Source organism: Oculina patagonica, chromosome 1, assembly GCF_052425735.1.
Source record: "Oculina patagonica isolate OP01 chromosome 1, crgOcupat, whole genome shotgun sequence".
Classification (NCBI taxonomy): Eukaryota; Metazoa; Cnidaria; class Anthozoa; order Scleractinia; family Oculinidae; genus Oculina; species Oculina patagonica.
Window position 1 is genome coordinate 27,377,982 of NC_135758.1, and position 25,169 is coordinate 27,403,150.

General features: G+C 40.0%; 3 protein-coding genes across 4 annotated transcripts in view; all 3 read right to left on the reverse strand.

Moving 5' to 3' along the window:
• Positions 1–4,356: 4,356 nt before the first annotated feature.
• LOC144649480 (protein mono-ADP-ribosyltransferase PARP11-like) lies at positions 4,357–8,462 on the reverse strand. The gene is made up of 4 exons (XM_078508969.1): positions 8,256–8,462; positions 7,168–7,391; positions 6,202–6,438; positions 4,357–5,763 (listed from the first exon to the last, which is right to left on the reverse strand). The coding sequence occupies exons 1-4, from the start codon at positions 8,451–8,453 to the stop codon at positions 5,247–5,249; spliced, it is 1,176 nt and encodes a 391-aa protein (XP_078365095.1). The 5' UTR covers positions 8,454–8,462; the 3' UTR covers positions 4,357–5,246.
• A 1,294-nt stretch (positions 8,463–9,756) lies between these two features.
• Positions 9,757–11,919, reverse strand: LOC144646162 (uncharacterized). The gene is made up of 2 exons (XM_078505704.1): positions 11,171–11,919; positions 9,757–10,028 (listed from the first exon to the last, which is right to left on the reverse strand). The coding sequence occupies exons 1-2, from the start codon at positions 11,880–11,882 to the stop codon at positions 9,757–9,759; spliced, it is 984 nt and encodes a 327-aa protein (XP_078361830.1). The 5' UTR covers positions 11,883–11,919.
• A 1,451-nt stretch (positions 11,920–13,370) lies between these two features.
• The window catches only part of LOC144642520 (protein mono-ADP-ribosyltransferase TIPARP-like), a 42,002-nt gene continuing 30,203 nt past the window's right edge, over positions 13,371–25,169 (reverse strand). Inside the window, exons 10-15 of one of the 2 annotated variants that reach the window (XM_078501493.1) lie at positions 21,740–21,965; positions 21,099–21,291; positions 18,934–19,145; positions 16,144–16,311; positions 14,712–15,195; positions 13,371–14,677 (exon numbers count right to left, since the gene is read on the reverse strand). In XM_078501493.1, the coding sequence (XP_078357619.1) occupies positions 14,760–15,195; positions 16,144–16,311; positions 18,934–19,145; positions 21,099–21,291; positions 21,740–21,965 (1,235 nt within the window). In that variant the 3' untranslated portion in view covers positions 13,371–14,677; positions 14,712–14,759. The remainder of the gene's footprint in view (positions 14,678–14,711; positions 15,196–16,143; positions 16,312–18,933; positions 19,146–21,098; positions 21,292–21,739; positions 21,966–25,169) is intronic. The other variant, XM_078501501.1, reaches the window with a different exon arrangement.

A 25,169-nucleotide genomic window follows, 5' to 3' on the forward strand; every position in this document is an offset into this window, starting at 1 on the left:
CGTCATTTTGGAACATTAACAATTATTTTTACCATTTTTTGCTTTCCACACAAAATCAAGTAAAAGGCGTATGCTAGAAATTTCCACTCAGCATTTTCTAAAAGTATCGTTTTCGATCACCGTTTTCACCGAACAGGTGTGGAAAGAGAAAAAAGTACGTTTTTAAAGGAAAACGGATTCATGTGGACGGGGCCTTAATCATTTGTCGCAAGCTTCTGCGCAGAAATTGGCAAGAGTTTGCCAAATTGAATGTCTTTTGTATTTCTGGCGCCTGTTATTACGAATATTATAGTCATTTCATCGGGCATTCTGGCGTATTTTACGGGCTAAAATGGAGAATTCAGCAGGCTAAAATATATTTTAGCCTGCTGCCGTAAATCAATCAGAAAAAAGAAGAGAATGTTGGCAGCCTGAATCAGAACTGTAAACCATTCAACTGTTCGCGCCGTTTTCTCGCTGGCTGGCAGCACTTTTAGCTCCGTTTATTAAATTTGAGTTCAGGGGCTGCAACTGCAAACTGTTTTTTGAGCTTTATAACGATAAAATGGCTGGAAAACCTAAGGGGGAAGCAAATTCTCAGTCTTCTTAACTAGATGAAGAGGAATAACAGAAACTCGAAGAAGAATCCATGCGGCAAAGTGAACGTGTTTTCTCTCGTCGACTGACACTCGCTGAGTCAAACACTTCTAAGTCTTCTAATGACGACTGTTCTTTGCTGTCTATAGAATTCTGTAATTTCTTTTTTTGTGTGTGTGTGTCTTAGACACAAACCGCCAGAGTCCCATGGATTCTGTAGCTCAAACGGCAGCTAAGAGTTCTGTTGTTTTTCAAGTCCCACTGGATTGGATGCTAGTCCATTACAGGGTTACGGGTACTCCTAGCTAAACAGACTCCCTGGTTGGGTTATGGAGTGAAAAAGGCACAAAAGACGAGCACATCTCGGCAAGGTCTTATACCCAAACCACTCGGCTCACTGTGCAAATGATTGTTTGTTTTTTTCTCTATACCCCACCAGGGAGCCTGTTCACGTGCTATGTAATTCCTTGACCAATAACATTTTATTCAGCAGTTTTTCCCAGGAACACAACCCAATGGCCCCGGCAAGGACACGAACCCAGACTGTTTGTCCCAGTCTGAGTCCAGCAGGTTAACCATTAGGCACCACGGCTCTGCCAACCCAAAGTACTGGTGTGGAGTATGCCTTAACATAACAATTATTAAGGTTAATCATTCTAGGACAATTTCAAGATGTCAATTATATGATTGCATAATTTAAGGCGATCTAAGACGACTTTAGGTCCCAGAGTAGGCCTTCTATTGCTCTGGTTGTTTTATTTTGGCCGGATATTTAGGGCACCCATGTCCAGTACACCCAAACTGGATCGATTCGTCAAGAGCACTTGTCGATTCGACACGAGTCGCACGGCGTCGATCCGCATTACCGGAAGTCAAGGAGGAGCACAAAATGAAAATATAAACCTTCCTCGTTCTTAAAACGTGCCATCGAACTGGATCGAACTGTAAATTTGTTGGAAAAGAAAAGTTTGATCCATCATCTCATAAAAGCGTCACATCGACATAATGATTAAACTTCTAGCAGTATGAAGAATGTTGGCCTGGCCATCACGAGTCTCCAACCTCGTTCCCAGGGTAATTTGGAACGGGCTTAGTGGTAGAGCGCCTGAAGTACTAATCGGAAGGTCATAGGTTCGAATCCACTTGAGAACACTCAAAATTTTTTTTACGAGTTTTCCTGTTTTATTTTCTAAAAATTAATCATATTTCACATACTTACATTTGTTGCGTATTGCGTAATGTCTTTTGGCGTTATGGGATGGCATTATGACATTATTATGGCGTTGGTTTGATGGTCTTATAATGTTAGTTGACGGCCTTTTAGAAATCATTTATCAATACATCAAACACTTAATTAAGGTGGCTCCGTAGTTATTCCAGGCGCATTCGTCTATGTCAAACTTTGTGTCATAACTTTTTCGGATTTAGCGCGATGGCTATGAAACTTTGGGAAAACTACTGTGTTTAGCTGGACCCCCTTTGGAGGTTTTGCAGGTTTTGAGCCTTCCGAAGAGCTTCCGAGTCAATGTTTACAACAACGTGTGCTATATTCAAAGCTGTGAAGCTAATTATGATAATTCGCTATGTTCCACCGCACGGGACACAAAGCTGAACACAATAACGTTTAATTACTTGTACAAAGGAAATTAAGAAAAAAATCCTCATGAATATTTCCTTTGTTTTCGGCTTCAGTCGTCACAGGTCGTGCATACTCTTTAAATAAATACATACATAATGATTGCAAGGGTCCTGCGCGACCTTAAGTCACTATTTAAGGTCGCGGGGGACACCTTTGGCTTATCATTATGCATTTATTTAAAGCGTATGCACGAAGTGCAACGACTGTCATCGACAACTTAACGAGCGAGTATTTGTATAAAGATATGAGCGCGGGCGTGATTTGATGTGTTCGCGTGTGAAATTGTTTGTGAACAAAATGTTTACTCAAAAGTAAATTAGGGTTCTGAAAAAAAAAATTGATTTTTAAAACTTAAAAAAACTTGAACTATTAAGAGATTTTACCCAATTTACAACAACGCTTAACTTTATTCGTTAGATTGAAGGAAGTCTATGGCCTAATATTCATGTAACTCAGAGTTACCATAATAATTCACTGATAAACAACGTGTCTTTTTTGTTACAAAAAACCCCGCATTTTTCTCACCATTAAAGCGTGGAATATAATTACCATAATTACCATTTGGAAACCGTGTTTTGATCGGGACACCTTCGGAAATCTCAAAGTTTGGACTTTTCCGACAATTTTGGAGCTGAGAATACAGCGCGGATACAGAACTTCATGAGCTGCCACTGCAGAGAGGTAAACTAGGCATACTGTAGTGTGTCATAACAGAAGCGGAATTCTAAAAGAGCGCTTTTAAAAAGAGAGAGAATGCATTATATTCAAATTTGCACATTTAAACCACCATAACTTGCTGGCAAACTTTAAATTAAAAAATCCGCTTCTGTTAGGACACCCTGGAGGTATTGACTGATTAGTTTTTGACAAGATCACAGTGTGCTGTCTCCTACTCGTTCCGCAAACTCAGCCCCCAAATCAAGTTCTTCCCAATTTGTAACTAACGAGGCCGTTACATCGACGTTAAGTGCAATCTACCAAATAAAAGATTACATTTATAATCTTTCATCATTTCTGTATGTCTCTGTAAAATTTGAGCTTAATCACACCCATAATCGCCGAGAAATAAGCGTTTTAAATGATGCAGGTCAAGCAAAATTTCGCTTCATGAATTTATTCATGCTGTAGGTGTCCCCCGCGACCTTAAAAACGTGAATTGTCAGGCTGTCTTTTAGTTGTGTGTTTTTTCAGTAGGGTGAAAAATAAATGAAATTTATCACTTTTCCGTCACAGGAAGGAAATAGTAGACGGATGCACGCAGGCCAGAATTGATAAACTAATCGAAACTAGTGTAACGAGACTGGAGTGAAAGAAAAGTATAGGCGCCATCCGAGGTAAAAAATATTTCCGGCGTTATTTGGGATAGACAAGAACATGTTTCTAGCCACTCAATCATCGTTTGATTTCAGTGTTACAACATATTTATTTCTATCGATATATAAAAGGCTATACGTTCTCTTCCCTCATTTAAAGTTTACCTTTCCATCGTTTCATTTGTTACATCTAATCGAGACTAAGATTGCTAACAATTTCACTGCTTGTTAACCCTATTCAGACCGGGCTTTTTTGGACCTTCTCTGACTGGGGGGACTTCGGAAGCCCCCCCCCCCCCCCATGTAACTTCCAGAATATTTAAGCAATCACAATGAAACTTATAGGATGTATAGTATGCCCAAACATCTTTTTTTTTGGTTTACGTCACGTGGGATGATGACGTTACATCACGTGATAATTACATCCTGATGTCAAAACAGCCGACATCTTGGATCCGCCATCTTGGATTTCAAAATTTTTCCAAAACGCCAGAAAACCACCTAAAATTACTGCAAAGTACTCAAAATCAATAAAACTGTGCTTAAAAACCGTAAAAAGGTGAAAAAAATGCATTAAAGTTAATTCTTATTAATAGGAACACGAAATTTACAAATTTGGGAAAACATGCCTGTCAAAATGCCGTTGCCATGGTGATGTCAAGTTCCTGACATAACTACCTATCCTATCAAATTATTCTCAGATAAATTTTAGAAAAAGTCGCCAAGTTTGGCATTGTTTGGTTGAATCTAAAAATTTATAAGCGTTCAAAGTCAGCGCGGGCCTCAAAAGACCCCCCCCCCCCCGTCTGAATAGGGTTAAGTAAACGGCCACCTTTCATAGACGACTTCCGTCGTCTGAACTCGGGCTTTTTCCCGCTTCCGGAATGGCTTCTTCCCATAACTCATTCCAGCTTGGATTGCTCGGGAATGAGCCTACATAACGATCGGTTGGTGTCGGGTCTGACTCTTGCTCGACGGCCGAGCGTAATATGTCAGGGGGCAAGGAAAAAAAATTCGATGGGTGAAAGGTCGGGGGTGAGGGTAGCATGGCAAAGGTGAGGGTACTATTCACTGGAGGACGTGGCATGGCGAGTATTCGCTTCACAAAACACATTTAAGGAATAGTCACTTTCCGCAGCAAATCTAATTGGACACTGTTTAACAAATGGTAAACACCATAGCGTACACTATTGAGTTATGGATGTACGCGGGAGGTTGTTAAGCATAAAAGAAGGGTGAGAGTCGCACGAGGCGATAGCCGAGTGCGACTCTAGCTTCTTGAGTGCTTAGCAAGCCTCCCAGTTACCTTCATAACTCAATAGTGTACGCTATGGCGTTTACCATTTGTTTTATAGCACAACTTTTAGGCTATTTATTACAGTTTTTGAGGTAAAAGTGCGCGCGCTTAAACAAATGCGTGTAGTGCTAACGTAAAAGAAAAATACAAACAAACAAACAAAGTTTTGATTTCAGGCGTGCCTTATGACTAAAAGTCTTTCAGCATTATGGAGAGATGGATGTTCTTATGTTTAGCTTTTCAAATTCACAGGAAAATCGAGAAAATATGTATAAACTCGTGAAGTAGCAGCACTTTCTTGTGCCATGTCGCATCAGATCAGCGTGCGCGCTCAGGTTGAAGACATACGTCAGCGTACACCCATGGGCAAATAGTAGACGGTAAATTAACCAATCAGAGCGCGCGCTTTACCTAAGTTGTGCTAAAAATCAAGATTAGTTGAGCTCCCTGTCTGGTGTACACTGGTCGGTACTGAACTAGCCACTGAATAACATCTTTGTGCAGAGGATCTGCTCGGCGTGATAGCTGTACCAAGACTAATTGAGCTTTTCACAGCATTGGACGCTGTAACAGCCGGAGGAGTTCTCGAATACTTGATGATGTACTCTGGGTAGAAGTGATCGGTTTCATAGATGACATGGATATATTGTCTTGGATTCCAAGTGCCGTCTTCAGTATGTGAACCAAGGAGAACTTTGGCCAGGAACATGAATTGAGAAAAATCAACATCTCTCGTTGCGTATTTGTCACTGCTAGAGGCGTGGACGGCAAAGTAGGTTCCATTGAGAGCGCTGTGTATACCCCTGCTGGATAAACGCGGGTCAAAGTTTTGTCCACATATGGCCTCTACGTTTTCTTGTCTGGTTCCATGAAACAATCTTTTTTCATCAACCTGGTGCTGATTCAGCTGAGCTACTGCCATCATATTTTCTTTGTTCCTTTAAAAAGAAAAAAAAATGCAATACCAATGGTATTGTTTGTGTAACAAGTCGATGCTAGGGACTATGCATTCAGCCCAAAACACTACTTCCTTATAAAAGCTATAGGGGTATGTGCACCCCAAAGGGTATGGTTTTCAAGCTAATTTGGTCTCAAATAAGGTATAGATTTTGCCCATTTTGGTCTGAAATACGATTGAGAAGTGCGATTAAGTTAACATCGGGAAATTGAAGCCCTTCCCAAATATTAACTCAAACCGGTGCATTTTCTTGGTAGTTCTGTTCTAAAATAGGGTAATTAAAAACACATATTTTGGCAGTGTGTTGGAAACGGTGACATTTTTGAAACACCAAATATACCACCCTGTCTCCTACATTTTTCGATGTTCGAATCAAGTTGAGCTCTTGTTCATTTTTTACGAATAGTTATTGTGTTACCTCAAGTACTTTTCCCAAACCAATGGGTTCTGCACGCGCTCAATACTTGCGATCACCAAGTGGTCATTCATCGTCTTTCTGAACAACTCCTCCACGTCTTTAAATTCAGCTGAAGTTGTGTCTAATCTAACGCGAGTATACTGCGCGTTGGGCGGCATTGAGGACCAATGACTTGGAACATAAAAGTTAACAGCTGTTTCTTTCTTTTTTCTCTTGACTGAAGAATCACCATAAACCCTTAGAAAATGAAAAAAAAAGCACCCGTTACGAGCCATCAAAAGCAAAAAATAAAAAATTTACATCCGCTTTGCAGCTGCTAAAGTTTGTGATCATCAAGAACAAGCTTGGATGTGCGCGCCTGCTCTATGTAGCAAAACCACTATCACCGAACTACCGCCTTTTGCAGTTGTAGAGGCAAATCGAGGAGAGAAACCGCATTAAAATCGCCACTAGTTCACAAGCGCGACGCAAATTGCATTGAAAAGTGCACATAAATTGCCTGTGTAACAAAAAAGAAAAACAAGGACAAGGCAACTTTACGCTATTAAAGTTCTTCGTCCATCACATTTACTAGATACAGGCCAGACAGGCTCACGATATGACCACTCGGTCAAAATGGCGGCGACAAAATTATAAGGATTTGTACGAAACTTTACCAGTAAAATTAATATCGCAAGAAAATATAATAAACAGCCAGTAAAGTTTGCACTTCACATCATATGTTTTCTATGTGATGTTTCTTGACTGTTCTTAACTATCGTATATATATTCGATTTGTAAAATGGCTAATATCAATAAGCAAGTTTTGGAAATAGCACTTTATAATTGAGTAAATGACGACGACGGCGACGATGATATGGTGATCATAACGCGTGTAAACCAAAACTCCTCAGTCGAACCCCGAATGGTCCGTTCCTTAGCGTTTGATAATGCTGAATCAAGCATGAATTCTTATATTATCCATACCCCTCGTCCAGATCTTCATTGGATACAGGTTCTACGGGTCTTCTTTTCAACTGCCTCTTAGTGCCAGTCTTCAGGTCGACTAGGTACATCTCACTTGTTGAGTGAAGAAACAATCCGTACACTCCACCTGAGGTTGTTAACTTGTATGTGGATCTTGCTTTACCCCCGTAAATCTTGTACTTGTATAGAAAAGCTGCCTCTAATTGTTTTTGTATGTCTCTTTCCTATAGAAAAAAAATTCTAGTGTCAACATAATGAAAGGCTAGAAAGAGCATGTTATTTTTGGTACGAAAACATGTCTGAATATCTTCCTGAACTTGCATTCAATGCACTATACAGTTCTATTTACTCGACTGAAACAGAATACCGCAGAATTTCTCCAATAGGCTTAGGACTTACATTTATTTGTGCAAAGTTTTTTTTTTATTTGGGGGGGGGGGGGGGGCTTCCTTTCAGGTGGGGTATTGTCGGAAGGAATTTTGCGCTGCAAAAATGGTCCACCTTATATTTGGAAAGGAGTTAAATAAACGCCTGAAAAAAACAGTTATTGTATGGAGCACAATAGAAGTTCTACAATCATCAGATGAAAATCGAACGTCCCTTAATACTGCAATGACATCAAAATACAAGACAGCAACAACAGCAGGGGGGCATTTAAGCGGAAAAAAAATAAGCTAAGAATAAGCCCACGGGGTCTGGGTTTTGGGGCTATATTTTCGAGTGGGATTATTTTGGCTGGTGACGCGGTGGCCTAATGGTTAATGCGCTGGACTCTGGATCGAGCGGTCCGGGTTCGATCCCTGGCCGTGGTTGTTGTGTTGTTTCTTGGACAAGATACTTCACTCGCGCCGCTCTTCTCTCCACAGAAGTGTATAAATGGGTACCGGCGAATTGAATGTTGAGGTTAACTCTGTGATGGACTAGCATCCCATTCAGAGGAGAATAAAAATACCCCTAGACACATTATATTTCTAATTTTGAAACCGGAGATAAGCGCCAGTCAAATGGACCACAAGGCTCGAATGCAGAATGCAGGGGTGGGGTCGGTGATATTATCTAAATTTTGCGACTTGTAAATACAAGCTTACCGAGCAGTCATACCAATGCCAGATGTTTTGGTCATCTTGCCAATACCATTTCCATTTCGTAAACACGAAATTACGTGGGTTACTATAAGTGGCATGCATGTAAGACACGGTGGAAAGACGCCTTAATAGCCCCACTAAGAAAACACCTCCATCGCCTGGCTTTTGAAATGTGATGGTCATGTTATCCAGGTCGATCATAACGTCATATTCCTGGTCACGAGAAAGTCTTTCCTCCCTGAAAATCATAACAACGGATTAGCATCATTTCACCTTTTTAAGAATGCTATGCTATGCTTGTAACAATGCATGGTGTTAGAAATAATAAATACATCCAGTTAAACCCAATACTAGTTGCGGCTTGTTCGAAGATTGATTTGCTGATCTTGTTTAAGACTTCATTCCTGGTATAATTGTAGTTCTTTTTCCCTTGGTTTGTAAAATTTATTTGATTTATTTCCCTTTTCAGTTAGAGATAAGTGCATGTTTGTGTCGTGTTTTTGTGTTTTCTTTACCCTATCATTGCAATTTGTTCTATGTATATTTGGCTTGCTAGACTTGTTAACTCCTAAGTTATTTTAGGAAGCCAACACCCATATTTCTTGTCTGCCTGATTGCCTTTCGGGAATTTAAGGGTAAAATAATTTACGTTCGGTTGAGCGAAGCGAATAAGAAGGTAACTTCTTTTTTATGTATAAGTGTTAAATAAAGATTGTTGTTGTTGTTGGCTCGCCGGACTAGTCGGTGAACAATCTGTTTGGGTAATGTCACGGTAAAACTCGCCCTATGTGATTCAAATCTTAGAAAACAAATCGAAACTCGGAAAATGATGATTGTAAAATATATTTAACCTCAGGATGTCATCTGTTGATTTAGTCTTGACCATAATTATGAAAGTTTTAATTGTGATATTTAATTTTAAGATGGCGGCTCTAATGACGTCGTGTGACGTCATATGAGGTTACAGCTAATTAAAATTATGTCATCTTGTAGAGTAAGCTACGGGCTTTCATTTAGATGCAAAATACTTTCGTTGCGCCTTAATAGAACGAACACTCCGGGGAGGGTTCCATCCCCCCCCCCCCCCGTACGATGGTGGGGGTACGAATTTGCTTGTACGTCCGAGAGTTAATAATATAGTTGTGCAGGGTTTAAATTCAAGTTTACGGAGTAATGATTTTTCAGATCGACATTAGTCCAGTACCTTTCCTTTCTTACAGAAAATAGTTAAAGTTATTCTAGCAGGGCAATTTAAAAATATGTAGTTTTTGATTAATTAACGTATTACATTTGTAGCACATGCGTTTTATTGTCGATAATTGTCTCCAATAAGGCAGACAAATGTCAATGAAGCAAAAATTCCTTTAAAATTTAGTTTGAAGATGTTTCAATTTTTGTACTGCAAAATCGAGCAAAATCACCAACAAGTTGCATAACTCTTAAAGTTTAATGTTACTGCTTTAAAAAGCAGCAACATTAACACTCGCTCTTGTTATAAAACATATTAAGCATAAACTTGCCTTTCAAGACGAGAAACAAGAGATCGGGCTGGCTTGAAGTTCACTTGTGTCTTCATATTCACATCAGAGTACAGCGTTTCCAATGCCAAGTTGTCTTTCTCACAAAAGCTTTTCCATTCATCAAAAACAGTAATTTTATATTGCCAATGGAAACGCATAGGACAGTGATGGTCTTCGCATTGCAATCCTTTGCAGCATCTGCCAATAAGGAATTCTAAACAGATAGATGCATCTGGCTTATCCTGGTGAATGTGGCCTGTTAGTACAAGAAAATTAAAGGTGGATTTTTTCTCTTTCTTAGTTAACCTTCATTCAAAACAAAAACTTAAAGACGTTATTGGCTTATACATAAAAAGCCCTAAAGTTTATCTCCTTTTTTTTCTAAAACTACATTATCAACAACATTTGGTAAGCAGTCATTCGAGTCCTACATACACCACGCTAAATGTTACTTGCTAGATTTACAACCTGCTGTATGCCAACTTCCAAGTTCAAGCCGTGAAAATTACTTTGATTTCAAAATGCCTGTTAAATATTCATCATTGTTGAAAGTTCCTTTGTAATGAAATCTCAATGTCATAAACACGGTCAGGGTTTGACAGCCTGGGCAGCACACTCCTACTCAAACTTGGTTAAGTACCCCCATACCCCCATGGAATATACAGCCTTAACCTTCAAACCCTCCCCTCCCCTTACCCTTCACCCTAACAAAACTTCAATCTCCGACCACTGTCTCTCTTGCTATTCTCTTGGTAAGACTGGACAGACTCAACAGCTGCCCCCTATCCACTCCACTTTACTATTAAGGGGGTAGATCTGCAAAAAGGTCAAGGGTGAAGGGGTAGAATGGGAGGGGGGAATATTTTTTTAAAATACTATTACGCTACCAAAAGGGGCAATTGTTCAAGGAGGTAACGAATCGAAGGTTGACATCTATTTATGGAAATAAAATTTAATTCAAGGTACATCAGCATATCAGATTAATAAAAATGTAAATTGGTTTAACCCTGGGCAAATACAACTTATTTTTACCCAGGAGGTGGGGGAAACTAGAAAAAAATGCAGGGAGGTTTTATTTCTTATAAATGCACCATAGCACCATAGTGCAGGCCGGAAACAGGATACCCAGGTCCCAAAGATGGTATTAAAGAAGCTATGCCATGGTATTTTAAGTCATTTTTTCTGATTACTTTCAAATTGAAGGAAAGTTAAAAACAATAGTTTTCTAATGTATACGTAGAAAAACAACAACGGAGTAATAAGAAACCGAAAATAATGGAGGATGGTTTCGACTGACGAAGATTAAGACGGATTAGAAACGCCAAAAGTGAAAAATATGCCAATTTTTTCTAGTTGCGTTGTCCGTGACGTAGCTCCTTTAACTAAAAATATACTTACATTTGTCTTTCGCTGACAAACTGAGCTTGTCGTCAAGAATCATAGCCACTACGTCATCTTTGTTGACGTCATTTAACATAATATTTTCAAGAACTTTCTGAGTTTGCTTAGTTTCCATGGCTCTTTCATGAGCTAAGCCACACTCATATTCACCACTGCAACACTTCCTAAAATAACCACAGCACATATGTATCTTGGTACAAAAATCACCTCGCTTGCAGACGCCGTTGTTGTATTTGACACAAATCTGAGGTGTCGACGAAAGCACCAGCATTTGAAGTTGAAGATCTGTAAACTGATCAAGTTTGATCCTCGACAGCAAAGCTTTGTCTCTCTGGTTGTGGAAGTGATGATTCAGCGGACAGGTTACTCCGCTGTTGCAGGAATCAGTGATATAATCCCGACAAATGTGCAGATATGTACAGTCCTGTTTATCGCACTTTCCATTATTACTATAATCCAAACAAAGGCGTGCTTGAGCTGAGAAAGCATGAACTTTTCTTATCTTTCCCTGGCCGTCTTCTGTAATCAAAAATTTGCCTTTCATTATGCGGAACCAACTTTCAGCGCATTCTAATCCATGCGGAAATAAATCCGTTCGTGCGGCAATCTCCGAAAAAGCAGCAGAGCAGCCGTATTCTTTGCACAAACATTCAAACACTACCCACTTTGCTGGCAAGCAACCGGTCATACTTGAATCAGAAGCCTCCATTTGTCCTTGTTAAGACTGTTTGGTCGATTCCTGAACAGCTGGCCTTTCCATTTCGTCTTCGCAGTGGTTTCGAAACATTCGATTTGGTTTCGAAACATTGGTGTTTTTTTTATAATATATTGTCTTGTGTCAATATTAATATTACGTCAAATATAAAGACCCAAGGCTTACATCACTTACAGACAATTTCGGACGATTTTAATTTCGGACAAACGAAGTGCCCGAAAATAAAACCGTCCGAAATTTTATGCGCCCGAAATATTTATACAGTACAGTATAAAACTTTTAACTGAGTACGGACGTACTTTCTTGGGCGACGCCATCGCATTTACACTGTATTAAAGGGCAACACACTCTTTTTTTTTAAGAATATTGTTTGTTTTTTTCTGGCCCAGGCTGAATATTCTTATATTTCTACCGATGTAAGGCTGAAAATATTCATGTGAATATTCTGAGTTTTTAGCGTATGACATTTCCATTTTTAACTGGGCAAAGCGCCAGTTCATAATTCGCTCAGAGTTGTTTCGTTTTCTTCATGGTTAATTACCCCAGACCTCCGCTCGGACGGTGATAAAATTGTCACTATGTTCTCGATATCATCTCGTGTGAATAATATTATGTGCGACCAAGAGCAGACTGTTATTTTCTAGATATTCTACTTTTTTTTAACGAGAAATGAATTATTTTTCGTGTGTTATGCAAGTATTTTGAGTTTATTTTTGGAATCGAAACGAAAGTTACAAACCCAGCAAGAATGTCGCACGAGGGGAAAACCCTGCGCGATTTATTTACTTCCGCTTTGAAACACGCGACTTCTTAAATGCCGCTGATAGCTCTTTTTTGAGCAAAATAGAAGATAAACTTCAAGAACGTGCCTAAAGATTTTTATGTGCGTCGGCGTGCTTTTCTAGCCAAAGATTAGTGGTTTTAAAAACATCAACCGCCTAGTTTAAGCTTTTTTCTAGCTTCTTGTTTTACATGTCATCGAACTGTCATTAGCATCGAACATTGAGCCAGTGCAGGTTTTCTACATCTACATTTATTAAGTTGATAACATCGTTTAAGACATCACATCAACTATATAAAAAATGGATACAAAATAAAAAAAAATGTAAATAAGATATAAAAATACTTAGTTACAATTTACTTGTTTTTATCGTTTTTAGTCCATGCTAATAGGAACGTTCGAACGTTTCTCATACATTCCTTTATAATTTTGAACATCAACAGTCGCTCCATTTGTGTGGGCTCCCTGTGGTAACTCTTGACGAAAATTGTATGCCTCGTCCCAGCCTTGAGTGCCTAGAGCAGGCGTTGCTTTTATCAAGCGGAGCGAGAAACCGCTGGTCAAGACTAAGATTGCAGCCAGTGTTGCGTGATAACTCGAATGACCGCTTTCCATGTACGCAATGAAAAGCACCTTTTTTCCCAGAATTGACCACACTGAAGTGATTTATTCAGCTGATAGATAGATATAATGTTTAGAATATAAACACTGAAAAAAGAAAAAAAAAACTACACTTTCATCCCTACAAGCCTGTTTCGTGATTGCTCACTCTTCAGGGGATTTTAATGACAAGAATATTCTCAACCGTCGTTTATATACTATAAAATTTACATAATTAATGAAGCAGAAAATAACCATCGATTTTATACTAAAAATTTACATAATATATGATGCAGACAATTTGAATGTACAAGTAACCGTCGATTATATACTTTAAAATTTACATAATTAATGATGCAGAAAATTTATATATATATATTACGCTCTGCTTAAATGTATCGAGCACTTTAATACGGAAAATCGAAACACATAATTCCTAATGTTTAGAATAGATATATATGTGATGCAGCCTATAAAGGCAGGTCTTTCGCCCGTATCTGAAACAATGGGCGAAAACTGCCTGTGTTGACACCCTTAATACAATTGGGCATTATAAGATATACCTACACTACTATACAACTCAGTTCAACAGCATCAACAACAAACGAATTTGATTATTTTGTTACTATCGAAAGAGCAATATTTTTCTAAACTACAAATTCTTAGTAAATCTACGTTTTTCAGATTCCATATAAGTAAGAACTAAACCTAGGAAAATGAAATGTAGTCAGAAAATGACGAAAGGCTACTACTCGAAACCAATACTCTTACTAATAGGTCTTACTAATAAGACCAAAAAATTGTTTTGCTTTTGACCAATCACAAATAAGTAATACTGAAGAAGAAACTGAAGCCAATTATGACTTAGATTTCGCGCCCTTTGCATTGGTTGCGTGCTAAAAAACGTTCGCGCGAAAATCTTCTGACATTGACTTTTTTCTAAAACTTTCACAACTGTGAGATTATGAGTTACACGTCATAAATGTAAAAAATGGGGGTGGGAGGAGGTCACCGAATTCATTGCGGAAATAAAATGTCCAAAACACCACCCGAAATCTCAAAAGTCGGGCTTCGTTACTGATTATAGCTGCAGTGTCTTTTAGTCCAAAAATACTGCAAATACATTTTTCTCTACCTAATATAGTTGATGTGGTTCCTTAAAATCTTATCATTAAGCGATCACATTTGTACTCGTCTAACAGCCGCAACATGATCCGATGCCGTGTAGACAGAAAAATTGAAAATTTTTAAACTTTTGCACATCGTGTTTTTGTTCAGTGCGTTATTAGCGTTTTCTATGATTGGCTTGATGACAGCCATTACAAAATAGCTGTATCATCTATTTGTAAAAAAAGCCAAATACTTTACATTATTGCAAACGCAGCTCAATCGCACAATTATAAACTTACTCCAAATCCATCCATTCAGTCGTATAAGTTGACTTCGAAATCCATCCATTCAGTCGTATAAGTTGACTTCGCGGTAAATATTTAAAGTTCTCGTAAACGATACTTAATCAAATACAAAGGATAACATTGTTCGTCATTAAAAATCACAAAAATCTTTGGATTTTTTTCGTTGTCAACACACGAGTCGTACAGATCACTGGCAGGATTACTTGGATCTTTCAGGGGAGGTCGACGAAGGTCACGCCCTCCAAGCTTGTATTCTCCCGTAAGCACACTAGCCAGAAACATGAAACGCGTTTTATCTCCACTTTGACTGCTGTAGTTGTTACTGTAGGAGGCGTTCACAGCAAAGTAGCTTCCTTCTCCATACACTGTTCCGTTTTTGCCATGCAGCCTGTGATCAAAGTTGTGTTTGCAAATGGCCTCAATAACCTGCGATGTCGTACCATGAAACAACAGCTTTTCGACTCTGTCATTGTTAGAGGCTTTTAGTTTCTTTTTGATCTGTTCGCGCTTCCTAAATATAAAACAAAAGAGAGTGGTTATTGACTATGCCGAAAATTTCGTTACCAGCTCAAAAAAAGTGTTTAAAGTGAGGCAAATTAGCATCACCAACCTGCAAGCAGGTTGACCTAGCTTACGCGAGCGGCGAAAGCTTTAGTTTTTCGATCATAAATTAAGACCTCTTATACCAAAACAAATCAATGATGCATGGATTGAGTAGTTTACACTTCGCTCGATTCGTACCAGAAAGACCTCGGGCGATATTCTTCTAGAAAGGCCCCGAGCTAGTGAGAGTTAATAAAAAGTTTATTATGTGACTATTTGTCGCGCTCCTGTCTACGTTTCGTCAGCCAGGGATTACCTGTAACATCGCTTATAATGCCCTTGTTCATTAAGGGAAAATCCGATTCTAACTGTTGGCCATTCATTACTCGTATATCTGAACAATCTCTAGCCACACCATGCCGAGAAATAGATCGTCGTATCCAGCATTTCAAAAACTCTTCTCGTCTGTCTCTTGGGAAATTGGTCTACGCCTTTGTCTTTGCCTTCCTCCCACCCTCATCCTTAAAAGGGAGCTTAAGCAAACTACGACGGCAACGTGAGCGAAGACGTCGCCAAACAAAAGGTTTAATGAGCAGAATAATAGCTCTGCAAGTGCGTTTAAAATCTTGGTACTTTTTTTGGCCGTTCTCTGCAAAACAACAACGTGAAATGACCAATTTCTGCGTATTTTGGAGAACGTGAACGACGGCGGCTAAATTTTCCTATTTTTGCGGGCGGTTAAACGCTGTGTTAACATATTCTGCTGGAGATAGTTCCTTAGCCAATAGGTACGCTGAATACATCTGGATAATCGCGAGATTCTCGAGTAGATTATAGATTCATTAAGCTTTCTATTTAATATCTTAACATCACTACCTTAACCCTGTCTTTCATATATATTTATATATATATGTACCTGTTGTATCTCTCGCGTAAAAAGTCATTTTTGATTTTCTGTATCAGTAGTATTGAGGCCTCGTGTTCCGGTATTGTCTCATGAAAACGTTTGCTCACAACTTGGAATTCTTCAGTATCTGCTGGCATAGGAATTCGTATGGAATCCATATTTCTACCCATCAAATCACTTAAACAAGAGTAAAAAAGAAGGAAATATCAATTTTTACAGTCATAAGGGATAGCAACTTACACCTGTCGTAGCGGGTTGACGCGCGTTTTCTCCTAATGTCAAAAGTGGTTGCTCAGTATTTGTCGAAGAAAACGTATTAAGGAGCTAAGTGTATTGGGACGATCTTGGGGCAAATTTCAAGTTGCCTGACGAAATCTCCTGACTGTTCATTTTGCAACTGATTGCCGTTTCAAGCTTCATTATCTGTTTTCTGATTTAATGAATTCATTCAGCAGCGTTCTGGTTCAGAAATCGAAGTCCAAGCAGCAAGTAAGCTCAGTTGGTAGAGCGCCGGACTACCGTGCGGGAGGTCTCCGGTTCGAGTCCCAGACCAGACCAACACTCAGGGTCTCAAAGTAACTGAGGAGAACATGCAGCCTTTTCCATGACGTCTGCAAAATGGTTAGGTATTCTAGTCTTCCCGGATAAGGACGATAAACCGTAGGCCCTGTCCCCTGAATCTTCAGTGTTACAGTCAGCAGTGGACGTAAAAGAACCAACTCACTTATCGTAAAGAGTAGGGCATGGAGTTCTTTGTGTTGTGGTCTGCAGGTCTTTGCCCACTGTGCTGTGTACTGCAAAATGCACGGAGATGCTAGCTGTATAAGCTACTCTTCAAAATCCGAGGGTAAACAAAGTGCTGACGACGATGATAATGATGATGAAGTTAAATGGCTTCCAATCAATTGAACGAACTATGGGGACAACTGACAATTGGAAAACATTCTTTCCCGAGAAATTCACAAGCTTTAGGCGACGTAGTTATAGGGGGGTGGGGGGGGGGGGGCGCCCCCCCCCCCCCCCAAGCTAGTAACGAATACATAGTAACCCAGAAAAAAATCGAACCTCCAGGGATAGAATAAGCTGGTTTTATGTCCGATACCCAATGCTGGAGCGATCTGCGGTCATAGCTTAAAATATAACAATGTTTAAAACAGATCTAAAAATATAAAAGGATACTCTAAATTTTCGATCGCCTTCTGCGGTCTTCTTCAGAGAATGATGGATTTTTGCAGGTGTAAGCAGCAAGAACAAAAGACTGTTTCTGGAATCTTTACATTCTTTCCTCGACAAAAACACTATAAACGAAGGAGCGCCCTTCCCAAGGGTTTACGCATCGCTAATTGCTCCCCAGGGGGTCAAAGGCTGGTAAAAGGTCCCGGTGAGAGCTACTGTTGCCACTAGGTAGCTCTCGTAAGTGCCGAGAAATGCCTACCGTCTCAAAAAGGCTCTGCCAGCAAGTCATATGTCACACCTCCACGTTTGGTGACCCTGGTAATACGATGTAGCTGAGTGACAATGGCGAAAGGCGAGCTTCCAGCGCCTTTAAATATCTGGTACCCGTGGCTAAGGGAAGGACACCCCGACAGAAAATCCCTGGTCCTCCAGGTTGGGGGTTGGGCATGGGGCCAATCACCCCATCCCGTAAAACCAAGCTGATTACGGAAACCGGAAATTTATGTACCCATAACTACCAAGGAGCGAGTTCAGCGGCCTGCTGTCTTACGGGAGACGACTCCATCATCCTGATGGACAGCAGTATGAGGAATGCAGGTGAAAGCCGAAAGGAAACTTGCATGCGGATAAGGGCGTTGACTCACCCTAAGAAGACAGTGAGAGTGGGATGTTGGAACGTGCGTACTATGTACAGCACCGGCCAAGGGAAACATGGCGGAGAACGGTGGAGAAGGAACGCGCTGAGCTGGGACTAACATCGTGGGCTGCAGCAGCAGCTGTGGCCAAGAATAGGGACAGATGGCGAGCATTGATGTCCGGCCCTATCCCCCACCAGGGGGCAAGGAACTAAGAGAGAGAATTGCTCCCCAGGGGGGGGGGGGGGCAACGAACAATAACATCAATGCAACTTATTAGAATTCTGCGAACCTTGCAAAAATCCATCATTCTCTGAAGAAGACCGCAGAAGGCGATCGAAAATTTAGAGTATCCTTTTATATTTTTAGATCTGTTTTAACCATTTTTATATTTTAAGTTTGTAAGTAATTTCTTTTTTTGGTGGTTTTTTAGTGGGAGGCGCGGTGGCCTCCCAATTTACGCAGCGCTTTACTCCCACGATACGCAGCGCGCTCGACTCCGAGTCGAACGGCCCGGGTTCGAGGCCTGGCCGGGCAATTTTTTTTTTACGCCCACTTCAAGATGGCCGCCACTTACGGTCGTCGACTGGTAACTAGTACCGGTTAGCCTGCAGCTATGCACTCCGGTTAGCCTACTATGCACTCAGGTTAGCCTACTATTCATTTCGGTTAGCCTACTATGTACTTTGGTTAGCCTACTATGCACTTTGGTTATCCTACTATGCACTTTGGTTAGCCTGTTTACGGTTAGCTATCGATATTTGTAAGGGAAACACGATATATAGTTAAAATGTACGAATTCTGGGAGCCGGCTCCCCGTGGCGTAGCGGTATCACACTCGCTCTTCAGGCAGACGACCCGAGTTCGATTCCACCCCGGGGCACATTATATTGAACATTTTCCTTTCTCCTCTTTCATAAAATTCGAATTGAGCGGTTCTATAGGAAGATTTCTTCAAATTGTAACAATAAGGTACGTGACCGCCCACCTCTGTGTTGTCTGCACTACAGGGTCAGAAACAAACAGCGGTCTTCGCCGGACGCTTCTCGTCGTTAAATAACGTGGATCCATATTCCTTTGGCACATCGACGCCGTATTGAATTGAATTTCGTAATTAAACCTGTCAGTATGGAAGCGGTAAATCTGGTCTTCATTGAGATACGCAGTTTCTATATCCTCTTGTTTTGCTCCAGAAGAATTCTAAAAGAAAATATTGAAATATATACTTACGTATATAAATTATTACAATTTACTACATTGCTAATTGCTTTATGATTTATTATACAAAAGCCGCATTATTAATAATGCGAATGTGCATGATATGGGCCACATCTTCTGCGCTTGGTTCATAAACCAGCAAGTTATATTATTCAAAGAATATTCCCCACTGTTATTGGATGTTATTATTGGAATGACCTTTCTTTGTCAATAAGTAACATGCCAACCAGAAAATTTTTTAAAAAAAGCACTTTACAATTTTTTTTTTGCTCAGTACCAACTACATCCCACTTCCTCTTTAATTTGTGTTCAGTTTTCTTTTTTATCCTAAACTAGATGTTATTAAATCAAGGGCATCAAATTAACCTACTATATTTTGCCTTTTCCAATTCACTTTTCTAATTGTTTTGTAGACTCACTGTGGTTAAAAATTTTGAAATGGAATAAATAAGTAAAATGGAAAAATGGAAAATAGTTCCCTAAAGTAGACCTCACCCGGTCGGTCAGTCAGTTAATCAACAGTTCAGTCAAAAAGTTGTGGTCGCTTTGAAACATGCTACGGCTGCATACACAGAACCAACTGCCTAGCTTAGGAGAACATAGGCAAGGAAAAATAAAAACATACCAGACAAACAAACAAACGACAAACAAACAAACAGGCAACAGACAACAACAACAACAAACATCCGAACGTGTGCGGACCAGTGTGCGACACCAGTTGGAAGAACTCGGAAAATTGTTTTCTGAGAAGATGGTATTTGATGATCTTTTTCTTATTAGTGTACTTTTTTGACTCTTTGACGTTTTTGAAGGTCGTTTGAGACCCTCCATTTACGGCTAATGGTTGAAAAAGTGTTACTTGTAGACGGTTAAAATTTAGCCCATTTGAAGCAAGTAATCGCTAATAAACATGGAATTTAAATCTACTGCGGTTTTACTCTACATTACAGGTGTATCAGAGGTTCTTCCCCGCTGCCTACAACAACATGGCGTTTGCACCGTTTTTAAATCTGACACAACTCTTCGGTCTCACTTAGGGCGACCGAAAGACGCCCTAGAACCAGGTAAACAAGACGGTGTTGTTTTTAAAATTCCATGTTAATGCGGCAAAGTTTATATAGGGGAAACAGGGAGAGAGATACAAGACAGGATAAAAGAACACGACAGAGACATACGGCTTGCTCATACACAAACTTCCGCAGTTTTGGAGCATGCAAACGAAACGGGGCATTTTCCTTTATTGAATCAAGTCAAGTTTGTCGATCGTGACCCTCACCGATACACACGCAGGGTCAAAGAGGCTATCCAAATAAGACTTCATTCTAATAACATCAATAGAGATAGCGGAAGGCATGGATACCTACGATCAGAATACACAACAGCCGTTCAACTACAAAGCGGACCTCTAAGGGAACATCATCTGTTAGTCGGAATAATAATGAGGATCGAAATGCACCAATAGCAGCGAACCAACGTGCATAAATAGCGACGCATAAACAATCCACCCCATCGCCTGATGAAGACTAGCAGTATTGCAGTCGAAACGTCGCGATCAACAGCTCAAAGCGATTCTATCGTGAGACAAACGAATAAACGTTCATTCCTATGTTTTATGGAATCTTAACTTTTGTATTAGAGCCATACGGGTTCGTTACGGTGGATATATGGCGGAGTCTATTACTCTGCCAAGTTTTTTGGGTGTAGGATCACCTTTTGGTACCGGAATTTTCGCGTGCATTTAGTACACTAAAAACCCGCGTATAAAGATTTTGCCAACTTAGCCTAAATAGGTTCTTATACAAATGGTATTTTTGGGATTTTAGGCTACTTATTAACAAGCAAAATAGTAAAAAAAGTGGCTAACTTGTGGCCTTTAAGTTTAATAACAGCAATAAAATGCGTTGTTACAACTTCGGGAAATAAAAGAATTCTTACTTTCGTTTCAGCGTATTTCTTCCACCCATCGTTGTCTTTCCAATACCAAATCCACTTAGTGGATAACGCGTTACCAGGCTCCTGGATGAAGGATGGTGTAGATAAGCGGCGGAGCGAGAACTGGGTAGAAGGGTCGAACTGCATGGACATCTGCTCAAAGTTAGCAGTCACCGTTGATGATACTCTGATGCCACTTCAAAGAAAAAATAAAATCTTGTGGCTCAGTTATAAGTGAAACTACAAAAACTTTACGTTGTAAATAAAGTTGCTGTATTGGGGAGCTTCGATTAAAATTTTCTGCCATCAGACATCGCTGTCTTCGTTGTTTGTAGCCCCCTCTCGTCAGTCCTAATAAGTGAGATCTTCGCGGCATATTCAAGTAATTAAAAAGAAATTGATTTACGTATATTTTAAGGCGTTTTGAGACCGTTTCTTCGGGGTAATTTCAAACATATCATTTCAATGCCTAATTTATTCCTATTTGTCGTTTTTTCCATTTTGCATTTTTCTATGACAACGTTATTACAATGATTTGTATATACCGTAATTTGACCTCATCATGGCTTTATCTACAACCGTCCGAGAGTAAAAAACCTCGGTACTCGTAAAGTTCGAAGTAGGGGCTTACATGCTTTACTTACCTCGAGGTACAATTGCTGTCCGAAAGGAGTATGTTAACTTGTAGATTTTGTACATCACAGAACAACTTTTCAATGGCAACATTATCAGAGGGGCCGAAGTTCCTCCACGGATAGGAATCTGACACTTTGAACTGCCAGCAATAAGGCATGCGACAGTATACGCGGTTGCAGTCGAGGCCCGTCGTACATTTTTCAAGAAGTGATTCAGGGCAGATTACTTTAAGACCTTAAAAAACAAAAAAAAAATGTAAAAATATGAGTAGTCCGTCCGTCAAATGAAATAAACAGCATTATTTTGATATTTCAGATATATTTCTTTCTTTTATTCTTGCATGCATGAAGCTGATGTTTTAACCGAATACTTATTCAAAAGAAACCTCTTCCTAACGAAAAATAAAGAGAGCAGATATCGTGACAATGGTCGGTTCATTATCCACAGAAGTCATCCAAGAAAATGTGTGCTGCTTGGCTGACAAGATACACTAAGCAAATCGTTCAGCACAATTTCCATATTTAATCAAATTGCTGGAGCAGTGCAAATGTGCGATAACTCGATTGTAAATTCCAATTTCCATGCTCAACGTCTGCTTTATGACCTTACGTCACAAAATGAAGCTGTAATAATGTTTTGATACTCCACATATAAGCTCGTCGACAACACGGGCTAAACGATTCCATGACTGCTTAGTTGGTCGTGTAACCTAATTTGAGCACTTCGAATGTCGCATGCTTGAGTTCCCTGGGCCCGGTTGTTCAAAACTCCAGGGCGTAAAATTAACTTTTTTTCCCAGTAGCCACTTGGCTCCTAAATAAACCAAAATGGTAACCAATTCCAAAAATTTGGTCGCCATTTTTTTTTAAAAAAGAAATAAAACACTTCTCATTCTTTCATTTTACTAGATAGACCCTTTAAAATAGATTATTTTCATCACATTTGCATTTACTTCAATCTCGAATGGCTTTTTGTGCACAAGAACTGGGAAGACTTTTGGTGACATTACATGAAGTGCCAGAGGAAACCGCTGACCGTATCAAAATAGGCGCACATGTTACGCATCGAACACTACGCGATGTTTGACAGTCGTTTGGCGATGTTTTTGACTTCATTTGTGGATTAAACGTTTTGATTTGAGCCATTTTGCCTTGAAAACTTCAATACAATACAAACAGCAAAGATAGAAAGCAAATTTATTGTGTGGCTGTTTTGTATGGCTTACTTGAAACTGAAAAAGGAAGTTGCCCGCCCAAAATAACAACGCTTGATTGCAAACCATATCAGAGGTTTTCTTACAGTTTTGGACAGGTAAATAACCTTCAAAACTAAATATATTTAGCTGAAATGTAAGATCTTTAGATAAAGCAAGAAGTTTTTGTGTACTTTTCTCACCTTGTGCGATTTTTTACGAGTTATGCAGTTTTAAATGAATTAAGCGATCCGATGCGATTTGAGGTCGATTATGCGAATTCTGGTCGCCAATTTGGCGACCAACTTTCAGGATTTGGTCGCCAAAGTGAAAAATTTAGTCGCATTGGCGCCTGTATTAGGCGCAATTTGACGCCCTGAACTCCGATAAGCGCTAATCCACGATTAAATAAGCTAATCAGCGATTAAACTTTAACCTGCGATTAGATAGCGTTGCTCGAAGCCCGATTAGCGCTAACCAACGATTAAACTAAGAGTAAATTTAACCTAACTCGCTAGGTGGATTAACTTCTTAATCGGCCGATTAAACTAAAAAAAGGCTGACTTGTTGTTTGTGAGACAAAGACGCGTGCGCAGTTATCAAAGTTCATACTCGCTTGTTGCGATCATGAACTCCTTGAAATAATTTTATTGAAGAAATATGCTAATGGGGCACAGACGCGTCTTTTCCATCTGCGTCTTTGTACTCTTATTGCCGCTGTTGGGTTGGCGCTTTGAAGACCAAACCTACGTAAGGCCTTTTGCAACATATCAATGCTTTTGGAGAAGGACTTTGGAGTCAAGTAATGTGATTTTTACGGCGAAAATACTGGATTTCAATATCTTCCCGTCGCTGTCGCCAGCAATTTTGAACTTTGCATTCGATCCTGTGAACAATGGCTGGATCTTTACTGCTAATTGTCCTTTGTTTCCATGGTATAAGTGTGCGTTCGAATGCTTCATGGCTAATGAGGCCTTTAACGCCGTTGTTCAAGGGCGCTATGTCAGGATCAGGAGATATAAACGCCCGTGTGCATACTATTCTAATTCAACAGCAACATTCCGTCCACTGTTGATCGGTGATCTGGTATTCAAACTAAATCCTGGTCCTTTGAGCAATAAAATACCAGCAATTTGCTCAACACGGGACGATAACAGGCATAGAACAGCAACATCTTCTGGGACGAGAACAAACTTAATTTACATCAAACCGGAAAAGACCCAACAAATGTCCTACATTAAATTTGCGGTATGGAATGCACATTCAATGAATAAAAAGTCGGCTTCGATCTGTGATTTCGTGATTTCAATGCACATTGACATCCTGGCAATTACCGAGACTTGGCTGAACGGTGATCTTTATGGAAACAACACCATCGCTGAAATCTTGAATACTTTAAAAGATTTTGACTTTCATCACGTTCCTAGGGTTAATAGAGCTGGGGGCGGTGTTGGAGTATTGCTACGGAAAGGCTTTAAAGTATCCAGGAATGACTGCAGTGATTTCTCTGCCATGGAATATATCGACTTGGCTATAAGTCATGGTAGCTCGACTATGAGGCTTGTTACTATCTATAGACCACCTAATTCTAAAAAGAATCGCGCGACACCAGACACATTTTTCAGGGAATTTTCATCTCTCCTCGAACTTGTGTCCTTGTCTCCTGGTTACCTGCTGCTTGCTGGGGATTTTAATTTTCACATTGAGTCCCCCGACAACTGTCATGCAGCTACTTTCAGAGACCTGTTAGAATCACCTGGCTTGAAACAGCACGTTACAGGCCCTACACACCGAAGCGGACACACCTTAGACCTCGTAATTGACCGCCAAGAAGATCGAGTTTTATCATGTTTTTCGCTATCATCGGAATTGCCATCTGACCACAGTGCAGTAATATGCTCTGTCGCTTTTGCAAGACCTAAAGCCTCCAAATCTCATTTTCGTCAGCGCCGACTGCGGGATTTGGACATTGATGCCTTTAAAAATGATATTGCCAAATTACTTAAGACGCATGACTTGCAAGAATCTGATCCCAATACACTCGTGGATCTTTACAACAACGTGCTACGTGTTACTATAGACAAACATGCTCCAGAGGTTTCACGTTCAATCACCCTTCGCCCACATGCTCCGTGGTTCACCGCGGAACTTCGAGATGCTAAGCGAAAGAGACGTCGATGTGAACGGGCTTATCGGAAATCTCGTCTTGTCGTTCATGAGCAAATATACCGTGAACAATGCCGCAG